Source organism: Physeter macrocephalus, chromosome 7 (genome assembly GCF_002837175.3).
Source record: "Physeter macrocephalus isolate SW-GA chromosome 7, ASM283717v5, whole genome shotgun sequence".
Classification (NCBI taxonomy): Eukaryota; Metazoa; Chordata; class Mammalia; order Artiodactyla; family Physeteridae; genus Physeter; species Physeter macrocephalus.
In genome coordinates, this window is record NC_041220.1 from 107,125,748 (window position 1) to 107,142,209 (window position 16,462).

General features: G+C 51.2%; 1 protein-coding gene across 3 annotated transcripts in view; it reads right to left on the minus strand.

Moving 5' to 3' along the window:
* Positions 1-298: 298 nt before the first annotated feature.
* Positions 299-16,462, minus strand: part of STX18 (syntaxin 18) — a 123,174-nt gene continuing 107,010 nt past the window's right edge. For all 3 annotated transcript variants that reach the window (XM_007100832.4, XM_055086146.1, XM_024119256.2), the window contains 5 exons: positions 15,394-15,482; positions 6,353-6,411; positions 4,805-4,874; positions 2,345-2,425; positions 299-1,639 (listed from right to left, as the gene is read on the minus strand). In XM_007100832.4, the coding sequence (XP_007100894.1) occupies positions 1,544-1,639; positions 2,345-2,425; positions 4,805-4,874; positions 6,353-6,411; positions 15,394-15,482 (395 nt within the window). In that variant the 3' untranslated portion in view covers positions 299-1,543. The remainder of the gene's footprint in view (positions 1,640-2,344; positions 2,426-4,804; positions 4,875-6,352; positions 6,412-15,393; positions 15,483-16,462) is intronic.

The following is a 16,462-nucleotide window of genomic DNA, read 5'->3' on the forward strand; positions in this document are numbered from 1 at the left end:
CAATCTTTCTTTGTAAGACAATTATGTTTCAACCTGAATCTTGACATTAAAGTATATGTTTACAAAGTTGCCAGTTAGATAACCTAAGAAGTGTGTAAGATGATTAAATAGAAAAAACATTTCATGGACATTTTCTTCCATGTTATTTAAATGTGTTGTTTCTGGTGGACATGTCAAAAGTTTCACTGTTTGTTTTTTTAGATCAAAAATAAATGACAAACTAGTGCAAGATCTGTTGCGAACAAGTATGGTGGTCGTGGCCAACTCCATTACTGTTTCCTGAAATGTGCTTACTGTTTTTTTAGATCAAAAATAAATGACAAACTAGTGCAAGATCTGTTGCGAACAAGTATGGTGGTCGTGGCCAACTCCATTACTGTTTCCTGAAATGTGCTTCCAAAACATACAGTATATTTTATTATCAAGGGTGTTTGTTTGGAAACAATGACCATGACCTCGGAGCAGTGGGTGGGCGTAGAGTCATGGATGTTGTGAAGCTGTGCCGACGCATAAGAGCAATAACTACGTGCCAGAACTCCTTCTGTAGAGATATCATCTATCAGCAAATTCCAGCCCATGTCAATGCAGTGTCAAGGCAACCCTATTTGTATTTTCTAGGAGACATGTATTTTATTGACTGTAAGCTCATTCACATGTAACTTCTGACATTTTCACTCTGTGCAAATAAAGAACACAGGATCCCTGTGGTGCTCCCCGGACTGTCTGTGCAGAGCCCTCGAACCCACACCCTGGGGGCCCATGCGCACCGGGCGCTTTCTGCACAGATGTGGCCGCAGATGCCTTGTGCCTGAGTACAAGCAGGTGTTCCTGATTCCTGGGGCTCGGGTGGGTGGAGAGGCCCAAGTCCTTCTCTGGACGAAGCTCCGTGGGCCCCAGTGGCCGCAAGTCGGGCCTTCCCCACCCCCTGCCCAGCCATCAGGAGAGCGTTGGGGGCAGCAGTTCTGGGGGGAGCCAGGCCCCGTCCCCACACTTCTTCCCAGACAGGAGGCAGGTGGGCACACACGCACTGACTTTCTAACCTTGGACCCACCAACAATACATTAACATGGCTGTAGCTGTATTCATTAGACTCACAGGGCGAAGGTGATATCTTTTCTATCGCACGATGAGTCTGTGTATCAGTCGGCTGAGGCAGACAAGAAGCCACAGGAAACAGTCCATCATCTGCTGTGAGGAGCTACTGGCCAGCACTCTTCCTGCTGCCACCAGGAGGGAAAGGCCGGCGCCTCCTCTAAGCCTGAGACGTCGGTGGAGCAGGAGGCCCGCGTGCCCCGCTCCCCCGGGGCAGCCCCGTCAGGTGCAGGAATAATCACCCTCCCGGTTCCTTCCCTCTGGCCGCAGGATTGCGACGCAGACCACTTTTAGTTGCGTTGTTTTCTTTTTCAGCTACTCAATGGGCTTAAAACCACGAGTCGGGTGTCCCTTTTGTGAGTACATATCTCAGTGCCCCCTCCCCACCGATGGCCCCAATGCCAGGGACCACGACAGCGCGCCCAGCGCGCCGTCTGCCGGGTGTGGCCGCCTAGCTGTCGTACCAGTCGAGGAAGAGCAGGGAGAAGGAGCACATCACCAGGAAGAAGAGCACCCACACGCGGAAGCCAGCGTTGTTCTTGATGGCCTGGGGGGGGTGGGGCGGGGCACAGGGGGTTTGGTTTGAAAGGCTCTCAACTGCCGCGTGTGTCTGCACATGCTCTCCCTCCTTGCGGGGCTGTAACTGTGTGCACTGCTCAAGCCTATGCTTACCTTGCACAGACGGCTTAATTATTAAGCGAGACCAAAAAGTGGGTTTAAAGTCTGTTAGACAAATGGGCTGCATCTCCCTCTCTGGTTAGTCATCATGTGGAGACCATGCACAATTCTCCCAGGAAAAATGGCTCATGTCCACCCCAGGGTTAAACCCACACAGACAGGATGACAGCGTGTGTCCGCTACCCTGACGTGTGTTTCCTAGTAGTGCGACGGCAGTGGTGGTCCAAGAATGGTCCCACGTCAACCCAAACCTGAGGACTGCACTCAGAAAATAAAGTCCACTCAACAGAGTCTACTGTGGTGGCCCTGTAAACAGCGACCTGGGTCGCTGGGTCCTTGGAGGGGGTCCAACAATCCTCTTCTGTGGGGCCCAGCCTGGACTTAGGGAGGGACCCCTGCACCCCAGCTGGCTCCTCTGAAGGGCAGTGAGTGGGGTCCTGGGCTTGGCGGGGTGGACCGGGCCCATCCAGCACACAGTCCTGAGACCAGCCCTGTGCACGTGGCCCTGACCGGGTGGACACTGCCTGGACTCAGCACCCCTCCAAATCAGACACGGTGCCCCAAGAGTACCCACCTCTCTGATGTCTTCATTGCCCTCCTTGATATTCTCAGTTGCTCCTACTACTAATTGGTGAATACTGTCAATCTCAGCTTCCTGTCAGGGAAGAGAACAGATAAATACAACCGCCACCTCCTTCGCCGAGTGTATGTCAACGATAGTAGCTGCCACTTACTAAGTGCTGGGGCTTTACACACCATGAACCCATGGGTCCTCATAGCACCCGACAGGTAGGCAACACTCTCATTTACAAGAGGGAAGCTTAAAGCACAGAGAAGCCCAAAGTCACACAGCACCCACGTTGCAGGACTGGGACTGGACCCGGTGCCTGTGCTCCCTCCACCCCGGCTGGCCGCCTTCCTCTACTCGCTGGACAGGAAGAGTTCAATCGCAGAGTGGCCACCACATGCCAGGGGCTTCAAAGCACATGTGGCTCTAAAACATACATGCTAGCTTCAAAATGGCACTTTGTATACCACCATTTTCTCTCTCTCTTAAAAAAAAAAACAAAAAAAAAACAAGCTAAAACTTAAAAATCAAAATGGTATGCAGGATGTTTGCAAAAATTTTACTCCAAATACTTGGAAAGCTTAAACATGGGATCCTGGGCTTACACAGGAGTGTCTGGCTAATCACCCACCATTGCACCCCTGCACCGGCTGTGAACCACACTGAGGTCTAAGGAGCAGGACTCTCTCCCTCTAGGCGGTGGGGAGGGAATATAGACGAGTGTGGGTTTTAGGGAAACCTGACTGATACAGTACCGCAGAGAGGAAATCGGCCTTCAGCCATCCGATTCCCAGCAGTGAATGCCACATAGTCTAAGGACCTGAGGGCCAAGGACTGCTTTGCTCCAAAATCTCGCTTTTTTAGAGAATCTCCAAGTGAGAGCTGGCTGACCACGGCCACTGTTCCCATGAGAGGATGGGTAAGAACCACCTTGCAACATAGATGAGGAAGCCCAGACAGACTCAGCTCTTCTCAGGTCTTAGAAACCTCAGGGGAGCCAGGCAGGGCTCAGCCTGTGCTCTGCAAATCCCTCCCAGGTCGAGGCCCGGAGCCCTGGGGGTGACACAGGGTGGGGCCCTGAGTGGCTCTCTGCCACCCCCTGGGGCACATGTCCAGAACCCCGGGACTGCTGCTTCCTAACCGAGAACCAGCCCCCAACTGAGAATCAAATGTGAAGGGCAATCAGTGCTCCTCAGTGGCTGGGCTGAGTGTAGGCGCAGAAGCAATCGTTGTGAAGAGTAAGGGCTTTTAGTGCACCTGGGCCCCAGGACCTCAGAGTACTTTGCTGCACGTAAGCAGCCCTGCTGTAGTGAAGGCCCCTGGCCCGTGGCTCTGGCCGCGCTAGTGAACCGTGCGTTACCCAGGTCTGCCACAGCCATGCCCACAAACAACAACGGCTCCTGGTTCCAGGACTGAGAGCCTTGAGGGGGCCCGGATCCCATTCGCCACCCCTGAGAGTGACGCAGGTGAGCTCAGCCCCGCTTTGCTGAGGGGGAAGGGGCTCACGTCACATGGCGCATGACGGGGAAGCGGGTGGGGCCGTCTGTCTGACTCCACCTGGGCTCTTGAGATCCTCCCGCCACACCGAGCTGCCTCTAAGGACAAGTGGGTGCTCTGAGGGGGAGACATCTGACTGAGCTGCTTTCTGTGTCCGGAGGCTGAACTGATGGCCATCAGGCTTCCAAGTGAAGGCTTAGCAGATACATATTAGAACAGTTCCTGCAACACGCTAGCGAAAAGGGCAACTCCTATGAACCACCTTGTGTACCCAATGTGCAATGATTTGCCTGTGGCTATGTGGTTTTGGGGGCATTTGTGAGTGGAGTATCTTAAGCCAAGTAGCCCAGTCTAACACAGTGGAGAAAAATAATTTTGTCTTTCAAACCCTTCTAGTCTGTGGATACTAAAAACAACAGGGAGAATTAATCAGGTGTCTGAAAATTTTGCCAGTTAGTGGCTGCCAGAAGAATTTCAGAACTGTAGGCAGGTAGAAATGACATGAAAATCCACATATGAGGACAATCACATTTCCTGTGAGGACGGGACACCTGAGGTGGCGGGGACCCGGCATTTGAGAGGGCCAAGTCTGAGCTCGGAACACCGTTGACTGAAAAGCTACTACTCATGCATTGTGCTGGGCGCCTTCCATGGGTTATCTCGGAGCCTTACGACAACGATGCAAGGCCCACTCTATTTTACAGATGAAAAAACTGTAGTTCAGAGAGGCTCCCCAGCTTCCCAGAGGGCATCCAGAACCAAAATCTAGCTGCCTCCCTCCCCCACGCGCTCTGCTGCACAGGGCTGGGGTGTGTGGAGAGTTGCCCCGGACTGCAGAGGCTGCTCCCAGGAAAGGGGAGGCTCTGGGCACACAGCTGCAGAGGCCCAACGACCTCAGAAGAAAAGTCCCGAGTTCTTAGTATATCCCCGTTTTAAGCTAAATTTTAAAACAACTGTATTTTTTCTTACTTGTTGTAAAACCTTCTCTGTGAATATTTCTTGGAGTCTGGAAATTTCAACCACTTTCCCTTCGATTTGCCTTCATAAAAAAATAGATTACACATTAACTATTAGTACTTGGTGATCTTAACAGCAGTGTCACACATTTCTACAGAAGTCGTCTCTTCTAAGTGAAGGCATGAGAGAGGGAGGGGACTCCGCGTCAGGCTCAGGGAAGGAGAACACGGGCAGAGGAAGATTCACTCCCCATACTGGTTCCCCTTTAACATCCCTCAGCTTACTGGGGCATACTGGACTGTTTGGAAACCCACCCCGCCCCCCTGCATAAGCTGGCTCCGGGGCCCAGCCTCCTGAGCCAGTGCCTGGGCCAGGGGCACGCAGCTGTGCCCAGTCACACAAAGCAAAGTCTCCTTTAATGCTGAGCCCTGTCCTAGCAACACAGTGACACATGGGGGGGATTCAAAAGAAAATGTCAGAATGTGTTGTCACCCAACTTTGTTACCTCTCAGCAGGTTAGGGGGAAGAGTGCATTCACCGCTCAACCCAGCTCCCTGTTGAAAGGAAAACTGATTCTGGCTGAAAACATCCCACGCTGGGATATCAGCAACTAAGTGTGCGGGCTTCTCCCCGTTTCATGGGCAGCAAGGGTGACCCTGGGGCGGGCCGGGGGGGTGCATGTCTAGAGGCTGAGTTGACAGCTGCTTTAGCACAGGCAGTGGCTGAGCTCCCAGCCCAGGAGGAAGCAGAAATGTTCGATGGGGAGATGATCCCTCGCTGTGTCGCTCGGGCCTCGAGTCCCCCTAGACCAGGTGAGGGAAGGAGAGGAGACCTGGGAGAAGAGTAAGGAGGGGTGAGGGCGGGGAGAGCACCGTCTATGAGGAAGGACTGGGAGACCCGCCTGCGAAGGCAGAGACAGCAGAAGAACCGGGGGCAGCGGTCAGAGGGAAACGCCTGCACTCAGTCTCCAGGGCTGTGCAAGCGCAACGTCAGGACGCATCTTCTTTTGGGAAGTGACCACAGTGTGGCGCATCCTTTCAGAATGCTCCCGGCATTCCCAGGGCAAGAGCCCTGAGTGCCTTCACCGGAGGGCTGGTAACCGTACCTGTGTGGGCCACGGCCACAGGCCTTCTGCGTGGCTGATCCCCCTGGTGAGGGAGCAGCCGGACCCCAGTGGAGCCATCTGCAGGGCTTCCCTCTGTCAGCCGTCCCTCACGAGGTCTCCCTTTCATCTTAGAGTAATTAAGTGTAACTAGCCCCCTCGTGGCAGTGGTCATTACGTTTGGTGTCATCTGCCATCATGAGCCGATCCTCTTGGATGGGGCAGCAGCACCTGGGAGCCTCGTAGCAGCCCGTGGGGTTATCTCACAGGCCCACAAGTCAAGGGGAGTCAGTGAATTCAGGCAGTTTCCTTGACCCCCTAAACGGCGGGAGGGGGGGCTACGTTTGGCCCAAGGGCCACATGTGGATGCCTGGGCACCAGAGTAAATGAATAAAGTTCCTAGTTTTGGGGAAAGTTGTAAACTAGGCCATCGGCTCACAAAGGAACCACACACATACCTCACTTCGTCAAACAGGCTGTTCATTTCACCAATCAGGCGCTGATTTTCTTGTTCAAACTGTAAGGAGACAAACACATTAAGGATGATGACAAACTGACTAGAGTCTCAAAGCAACACAGACAGCCAAAGGCAAGTGTCGAGCAAGGCGTGTCTGTGCAGAAACCTTTGATCCGCCCTCCAAGAATCACTCCGGAGCCCCTCTTTCCAGCATGGACCGTGGCGGCATTGCTGGAAGACCCTGAGTGTTCGTGTGAGGATAGCCAGGCCGTAGGAAGAAAATGAAACCCCGCAGTACAGCGGGGCTGCCTGTGGCTGGACTTTACATCTCACTCATTCGAACCGCAAGCACGCAAGCCGACTCTGACTGGGAGCGCGGAGGCCTGTGGGTCAGCCCCGTTCGGCTGGCCGCCCTGCTCTCCCTCTGGGCCCTCACGACCTCCTGATATCGTCCTCTTTAAATGGAGCGGTGAGGCTGCACGGCCGTGCTGAATCAGGGTAGTGGTAGGACCGCACTGGGACTCAGTCTGATTGCAGAGCCTGGCCTTGGCCAGTCGCCACAACAGGGACAGAGGCCCGGGAGCCGGAGAAGCTGCATTCCCGGTGCTTGGGATGGCACCAGGCTTTGGGGCTCAGTCTGGGTAAGGATGCCACCCCAGCACCCGGGGAGTTCATCAGAGCTGAGCTAACTCTGCAGGGTGGGCATCTGCTCTCCCAGCCGTCCTGCCAGCTCGATACTGGACAAATGCGAGGATGGCACGCATCTGAAGCCCCGCCATGGTGTGGGACCAGGAGGCGCTCCCCCTGTCCTGTTGTCCATGATGATGACTCAGTCCTCACACGTCCACTCCTCCTTCTCTTCCCCGACGGGTCCCACATGTTCCCAGCTCACATGCCACCTTCTCCATGATACTGTCCTGGGCCTTGGAGCTCAAGGTTATTTCTCATTTTTCTAACCATGGCCTGGTATCTTCTCAAAATCCTTTAGAATATTAGCCATTTTCTGCCTTGTACTGAGTTGTGCGTGTCTCAAACTGTCTGCATGACTATGAGCCACTCAGGTGGTAACCGTATTGCACCCACACACATTGGAAAAAGCCGCTGTCCACACGCAGGGGCTTGGTCCACCAGGGAAGGGGGCTGTGCTCTCACCTCTGCACCTGCCCGCGCAGCAACCTTGTTACACCTGCCGGCCCCTCCACACCCCTTACCTCCGCCTTGCTCACTCCTGCTCCCCGTCACTCAGGGAGGCTTCCTCTAGCGGGGCCTCCTCAACGTCAAGTCCTTTTCCTCTCCCTCCAGCCCCTCCGCGAGGCTCTCCGCTGGCACCCTCCCTACTCTGCCAGTTTTACTTGACACACTTGCTGTACTCGTTCCTTCCCTGCTATCTAAGTTCCGCCCTCATCTCTCATAGTCTTCTTCGGTCTGCCCTCCATCTCAGTCAGTCACATGCCGGCCCTGCCCCTGACCCCTGCAGATCAGGTCTGACGCCAGGTCCACGAGCCGGCCACCCCCCCAGGGCCTCTCCGAGGGCATCTCCTGCCATCCCCCACCTCATCTCTGCACAGGCTAGCTCTCAGCCTAAGGTGGATTCATCCTCTGGCTGGGGAACTCCAACTGGTCCCTAGAAACCCAGCATAGGCACCTTCTTAGTCGTCAGACCAGACGCAGCAGGGCAGGTTTGATCATGTTCTACCATCCCCCTCTCTTTAAAGCCTCTCTGCTCTCGCCTCCATCACTGCACTCCCACGCTTGTTCCGGGTCTGGCTCTCCTCCTGGACGGGGTGGTCTTTCTCCTCTGGACCGCGAGCCCAGCACAGGGCCCAAAACACGACAGGGCGCGGGTTTCCCAGCACCAGCCGCTCATCAAAGCACAGAGGCCTCCACTCCACCCCAGGCCACTTCAGAGGCCGGGGTTGGCGAGGCTCCAGGAGTCCGGAGCGGTGGGGACCCTACTGCAGGGCCGGGGGCAACCGGCAGGCTGCCTACCTTTCTAATTATGTGTCAAAAAAGCTATTTAAGGGAATAAAAGCATCACTTTTGAGTCTGAAAGAATCAGCTCTGTTAACTGTCAACAGTTACTTAAGAGTCTGATATATATGAAAAAATACAATTACTTCAGCATGTGGGTGCTAATTTGACTAATTCTCTCAGGTACTTTACTCAGGTTTGGGGTGGGGTTGGCAGGGGGCATTTTCTCTGAATTTTTCTAACAATAATATGGCCCTACCCTTTTAAATCTACAGTCTTTTCATGCTTTTAAACTGTTCCTAAACAAAATTAACTAGGGTCGTTTGAGGTGGTTTATTACAGGAAATGGCCCTTGGGAACAAAGCTTTCTGTTTGTTTCCTCCCCAATTTAAGGGCACCTGGCTTTCTTTTAAGCCTCTTGGTAATTGTTACTTCTTTTTTTTTTTGGTTGGTAATTGTTACTTCTGAAGGGCTCCTGTTAGCAGGGTCAGGAGTGGGATCAGATTCTGGCTCTGATTTCCTTCCAACCCATGGGTTCTTGATGCTACCTGAGAAACTCCCCATTCCTGGAGGAAGTGAGAGAAACAAATGCCTCAAGGGATCAAGCAGTGGTAACGGCTGAGGAGAGAGGTTTGCCGGACCACATTTAGGAAGAGCAGCCTCCATTCAGCGGTTGGGAGTAACAATGAAACTGCATTTAAAAAACCCAACAAAACCTGTTTCCCGCAGGGAGCCATTTAACGGGATCTGGGCTGCGCTCTGGTAGATTAGGCAGCAGCCAGATGCTGACGGCATTCACTCGCACAGGCTGCAGGGAGGTTTCCGAGACCGTCTGGGCAGCAAACCTGTACACCTCACCTCTCACCCGCTGAGTAAGGCAGGGAGCCACCAAATGCCAGGCTGCGGGGGGAGGTAGGGGATATGCCAGGGGCTTTGATGGCCCAGTTCCTGTGGCCTCATGGGAACTTCCTGGGTGACCCTAGCCCAGTCACTGGCCTTCTGTGTGGCCTGTCAGTTTCTCTTTGTGAACAGATGTGGTTGGTTATTCTTATCCTTTCCTGCCTGATCCTGAGGGTGGGGAGGGACAGCTCCTTCATCTTCTAGGCTGTATGCCCTTGGGCAGGTAACTTAACCTCTCTGTGTCTCTGCCTTCATCACTAAACTGGGGATAATTGTAGTACTTAATAGGGTTGTTAGGAGGAAGATATGTGCTAATCCGTGGAAGCTGTTTACCAACTTCACCTCGATAAATGTTAATTACTGTTATTTAATCTCTTCAGGAGTCAGATCCTGGATATGCAAAACGAGTCATTAAATGCTTTGACGGCCCCTTCCCCCTCCCTGGTTTCAAATTCTAGAGGGCCACTACTGGTCTCCTACCCTCTCACGCCCGAGAAGCACAGGCACACAGCGCTCCCTGGGGCTCACTGGCAGCCCACACAGGCAGGGGCTTCACAAGGTGCAGTGCTGAATGCAGCCTCAGCTATCAGCGCCAAGGGCAGGGGGACCTACAGGCCCTGGGAAGACACACCTGCCATGTCCTTCCATCTCCATGAGTCCCGGAAAAGGGAGATGAGAGGCCTGGATGATGGAGGAGGTGGGCAGGCAGGGCCCGGCAAGCATGACAGCAGCCAGCCTGTCCTTCTGGGCCATTGCACTCTACACTGTTTAGGTCCCACAGCAAAACACAGTGCTGGGCTTCCCTGGTGGCGCAGTGGTTGAGAGTCCGCCTGCCGATGCAGGGGACGCGGGTTCGTGCCCCGGTCCGGGAAGATCCCACACGCTGCGGAGCTGCTAGGCCCGTGAGCCATGGCTGCTGAGCCTGCGCGTCTGGAGCCTGTGCTCCGCAACGGGAGAGGCCACAACAGTGAGAGGCCCGCATACCACAAAAAACAAAAAAACAAGCAAAAAACCCACAGTGCTTTCCCTCAGTGCAGACCCCCAACAGCAGTGGTAGGCATCATGGTTAAGAGTCTAGGACTTGGGGGCCCAGCAACAGTCCCTACCACACGGGGCAGCATAAATTAATAAACGCTCAAGCGCTCATATGGTACTGGGCTGAGACGGTGTGTGTGTGTTACATGCACGTCAGGCAGTATCATTTAACTGCTTTATTCCATTCAGAAATCAGTCAGACTTTCAAATAGGGCCCCCCAAAAGGGCTTATAATTTGGTTTAAAGGATACAGATCCACATTGTGAATACATTGTTAAGAAATCCTTTTGTAATCTAATCCTCTTTACTGCAGTTTTAAAAAGAAAATCATTCCTACCAAGGCCTTTGAGTGTCAGATGAGACCAGGAGAAGGCTCTGCATTGCAAAGACCTAAGAGCAGTTCACTGAAGCAACACTATGAACCCACAGGGGGCTTGGCCTAGAAGGCAGTCTGCCCCTTTGGCTCAGGAGCCCACCGCCCAGGCCACTCTGGGCTCTTCTAGTTGTGCTTTATCTGTGCCAAACACCTTCACACTTGTGGCTCTGTGACCCTCACCGTGACCCCCACCTGTGCCCCTGTGAACCTCCCCAGGGTCTGTACCCCAGCTTTCACCTGTGTGGTGCTCAAATTCTATCAACAATTCTCCTATTCTCAATGTGTAAGCCAAGCTTGGCCACAGACCACAAGCCCTGCCAGCCAGCCCACCTGGTGCTTCCAAGGGCCCACCTCCGGAGACAGGGGCTAGGGACACTTTTCATGTGATCTGAAGAACGGAAGTCACATTCCTGTCTTTAAAAATTATTCCAAGAAATACATCACTAAGTGCAGTGGTTTCACTGGAGGAAAGTAAAATAAATGTGGGCTTAGAAAGGAGGTATTTTCTCTGGGTAACATCAGAAAACAATTTGGTTCCACTCAGCCTGACCACAAAACATCTGCTTATATTAACTCAAAGGCATTAATATCCCTGCATCACGAGTGATGAATGGAAACGTATTGTGCGAATCATACAATGCTCTGCAGCCATTCTGGAACGAGTAACAACAGCTCCTATGGGTGAAATAATGAATTAAACTGCTATTATAGGGCTTAATACATTATTTTACCCTGAGGAACAGTGATTATGACTTATGACCACAATTTGCTGTAACACTTTCCAATTTGAAACCAATAGTATGGCATTTCTTTCTCTTCATTTTGAGGGTTGAGCCTTTTAAATAAGGTTCGGGTCAGTCAGACTGTAAGATATGGTACTTAGCTATGAGCCCCAATTAAGAAAGAAGTGAACTGAACATTAAACAGCTTGTCATAAAAGTACTGAACAGTACAGCCTTCTGCCCCATCCTCTTGGCAATTACGCAATAAAAATTAGGGAGGTCCTGACGGTTCCGATTGCTTAGGTCACTGATATCATGACGCCGAAATAACTAGCATTATTGGGAATGACCCCTGGCATGTTTCTGGACAATGCTTCATTCATCTGGACAATGCTTGGACAAAGCATGGTGCACCAACCACCATTACGGAAAGACGAGCCTTATGATATGAACATGTGTTTCTCATACGCAACAGCTGCATACATCACACTCGGAACACGTGCAGGGAACCCAGGACCACACGGGTCCAGCAACGATCTCTCGCTGTTTGTGAGGGAACATTCTCTCAGCAGCTGCTATGTGCCCTGCACTTTCCTGGGCGCTCATACATACAGGACTGTATTCCTGACAATCCTGTCAACTTACCATGCTGAAGCTCAGTGAGGCTTATTTTCTTGCCCCCAAATTACACAGGCAGTAAGTGACATAAAGAGGGTTGAAAACCGACTCTGTCAAGTCCCCAAGCCCTTGACTGGGGCCATCTCTCACTGGGGCCGAGCATCAGCTGATCACAGATATCCTCACTGCCAGCCTTCCACTGGTCCAACCCCCGTGCATCTTGCAGCTTCTAAGCGCGCGTCTGTGTAGGTTAACAAGCTGCTGCAGCTCACCACTGCCTGGGGGGAAGGCAAGGCATCTGGCAAACGACTGACTGCCATTCTTCTAGCTACTTCCTTTATGAAGCGGTGCACCGTATTTTTTAAAAAGCCCTAAATGGAAGCCAAGTTCTGCCTAAATACAAATGTAGTTTTTCTTAATGAAGGGATAGCACTATACATATTTTTATCTCTAGCAAAGATAGGTGGTCACGTTACATGATACGGGGGAACGTGACATCATTTTCAATAATAAAGTTATTTTGTGTAAACTGAAGAAAAACCATGAGCTTTTAAGAAACTCTGGCCATCATCTGGCTATCGGGGAGCATGATCAAATTGTCCTTTAGCCTGCTGGCTTCTCCACCTGGGCCTGCCTTCCGGCATTGTGTCCCGGCGTGATGTGCTGTGCCTCTCTCTCCCCTGTATGCACTGTTTCAAACACCAGCCCTCAGGTGTATCCCACAGTCACGTCTCCAGCCCAAGCCCAGGATCCCAGCGCCCGCGGACTCACACCCGTCCGTGACCAGATCCTCGTTTCCTGACTGCCGGCATCCTGCTTCCCCAGGTCACAAAGCTCCAGGCTCTTTCTCCTGCCTCACCCTCTCACACGCCCTGCTGCCCTCCAGTGGATCACCAGGTCCAGTCCACTTCCCGCAGCAGCTCTCTCATCTCCGCTCTCACTTCCACTCCCTGGCCATCGTCTTCAGCCTCTCTCTACTTGACTGGGCAGCCACAGCTGCTGCCTGGAGTCGTGCTACAGTCTACACTGCAAGGCCTCCGGGCCACGTGCCTGCTGGTCTGGGGGGCACTGAGCACGTACTCCAAGTCCGAGGTGTGGAAGGCAGGCAGGGGCCTGGCAGGCCACTTTAAGGTGTTTGAGTTACTTCCTTAGCTCAGAATTATTTTTATCTATCAAGGGCACAGATAGCTCTGCTTCTTGTTCCAAAGAAAGTCCCACAGCCTCTGAGGGAGCACCCCCACAGCAAGTCCCAGGGAAGTCATGGCTAATGGTGTCATCACTGGAATCAGTGTCACGCTTCTAAGGTGATGATCTTAAAGGGGAAACTGCTCATCTGGGTGAATGAATGTTTGTGAAACAGTCCTGGTATAAAATATGTATGCAGACTCCATGGAGCGGCAGCTGCCACCCTGCGTGGCCCTTTGATCCTGCCGTGAGGGCAGCACACACACCACAGCCCTTCCCCACACCCGTGAGCACTGCCCAGGCCCCCCGACCCTGTGCAGGCCAGGGCTGTCCTGCCTCTGTGCACACCTGCCACTCTGAAGGGGAAAGGCCGAGGGAACTCAATTATGAGTGCCTTCTGTATGCCTGGCACCCTCTTGGGTCAGCTCACTCAGTCATTAGCCCACTGTGAGGGGCCACCGGTGTTTCAATCCCATAATCAGGCGTGGGGAAGAAACAGGAAGCCTGGAGAGCAAGAGGATTCCGAGCCAGCTTTATGCTCTCGGCAGCCAATGCTCAAGAGAGCAGACCTGGCCCCCTTGCTGGGGCCGGTGAGGCCTTGTCAGGCCGCCCAGGTCAGTCTGCCAGTGCTCCTGTGCAGGCTACACTCACCTAGACCACCAGATCCCAGCGGGCACTCACATGAGCTGTGATGCAGGAAAAAAGCTCAGGGTTTGGAGCCAGGGCTCGGGGCATGGAGCATGGCTCGGCTGCTCGGCTCTGTGACCTTGCACGGGCTTTGGAAGTATTGTGCCCCATTTTCGTCAACTATACAAGAGAGATAATTCCTACTTCACTAGACTGTTATGAGATTAAACAAAACAAGGCCTGGCACATAGAAGGTGTTCATAAATATAAATAATAACTTAGATAGAATATTCTAGTAGTTCTTACTGATGATCCTGCTTTACCATTTAAAACAACCTAGAGTTTTTATATTATATTCATCAAAGTCACTCATCCATTCAACAAACAGTTCCCACCCCTGCTCTAGGCTCTGGGAACACAGCAGGAAAGCAGACAGATTTCCACCCTCGGGGCACTTGTATTCTAGTGGAGGGATGAGGGCAGGATGTGGACACACAGACATAGTGGCTGCGGCCACTTCAGGCCGGGTGGTCGGGGAACGACTGTCTGAGGACATAACATCTGAGCCTGTAAGACAGGAAGACAAGAGTGAAGAGCTTGGTGACACGAATGCCTCTGTGTGAGGTCTGGGAGGAGATGGGTGCCTCTCTCACTCGACAGCCATGGCTCGAAGCTCCACCTCTCATCTTCTTCAGGAGACATAAGCAGACCGCTGACTGCAGATAGGCTCAACCACTTACTAACGAGGGGCCCGTGGACAAGAGAGCCGACTGCTTTTTGCCAAAGTTACAAGAAGACAGTAATGCCCCAACACCTTTTAGTGTGATTACTGAGAGTATCACGGATAAAACAAGTACTAAAAAGTTCTGTCCACCGTAAACAGCTGCAAATTAAGGTGTCATTTGCCAGGCACAGCCACTGGAGGGGGACTATGTGGGAACCGGCTTCTCAGTTCTTTGGGCAAGGCCAGCATCCCACCAGGGCAGCTCTAGGACACATCTGTTCCCAACCCCAGGTACACGTACTCCAGGTGGCTCTGTCACACCGATGTCCAGACAGCTGTGCATAGACCCGGCTGTAAACGACCAGGCAGGGGCTCTGGCCAAATCTGTCCCTTTTCTTTTGAAACTCACCCAGAGATAATAAACTACAATTGGCAAGTAGGGGACAGGTAAATAAAAGGAGGTGATATCAGCAGTTAAGGTGTTACTCTTTTCATTCTTCAGCCATTACATATGCTTTCTTCACATTACCATGCACCAGTAATTCAAACAATTAAAAAGCACCATAGCAGCAATTATAAAAGACCCATTTAGAAAAGAAGACTATTTCACTGCCGCTGAAAAGACATCTAATATTAATAAAATGATTCCAAGGCAATTTCTTCTTTAATGCTACTACAAATTTAAAACATATGAAAAGCATACTTTTTCCAAATTCCATAAGAATTTGGAAATCAAGTGGAAGATTGATCTAAAATATTTATTTATAATTTTTAAAACTCAGTATAAAAATTAGGGCAAGGGCATTTAGGATGACCTCCTACTCAATGAAATATTCTTCCTAAAACTAGTTAAAAATACATGATTAGGCAGAGAATAGCATTACCATTTGTATTTCTTCTGGGGATAATTCATCTTCACCTTTCCCATCTCCCCAGGTTCCCAATTCAGGTTGTGCTTCGGCTGGAATCTTTCCTGTTTAAAAAAAAAAAAAAAAATTGAAAGTAGGCAGAAGGCAAAATACTCACTTTAGAATAGGTTGTCTTAGGATGCAGGCATATTTAAAAACATAAGATGGAAGGAAATCATACAGCTTTGTCCACATTCAATTATCTGTTGGTTAATATTCAAGCACTGCAGCATGATTCTTTACAACGTAAAGATATGTGTGTGTGTGTGTGTGTGTGTGTGTATGGATAAAGGGGACCCATGCACAGTTTCAGTATTGCCCTGATCTCAGTAATGGTCGCAAACCAAATGGACATTCTTCAGGACCAGTTTTCAAGTGGACTTGACTTCAAAACACATACTCGTATGCTTATACCCCTCTCTCTACTTTTTAAAGACTGCAAAATGTATGGGTAATTTCATTAAAAAAAAAAAAATATATATATATATAAAATAGAGGAAATGACATAGCACGCCGATCCCATTCCCCTCCCAGAAGTAACCACTGTTTGTCAGTGCTTTGATGGAGTCTCGCAGGCTCTATCCAGCACACTCACACACACACAGATATGCAATTCCCTGCCTCCTCCGCAGCCTAGAGATAATTTATAGTTCTGTGTGTGTGGCAGTGTGCTTTTCACAAAGATGTCAGTGGTAACACATTTTTCTAAAACTTGTTTTTTATAACTTAACAGTGCATCTGGGTGATTATCCAATGTCACTCCACATAGATCTACCTTGTTCTTTTAATTGCCGCGTAACATTCCAGCGTAAGGAATTTTCTGTGTAACTGTAACTCCACTGATAAACCTTTGGTTACTCTGGGTTTTCTGCTAGTACAACGGTACGTGTACCAGTCCATGCTTTGGTGCATGTTGACGTACTCCAGACGGGAACCTGGGCATGGACTGCTGACTGGCGGTAATTTTACTTTTAATCTAGAGAACATTTTGACTGGGATCACATAAACATGGGCCAGATCTCTAACAGAGCAGAACAACAGCACA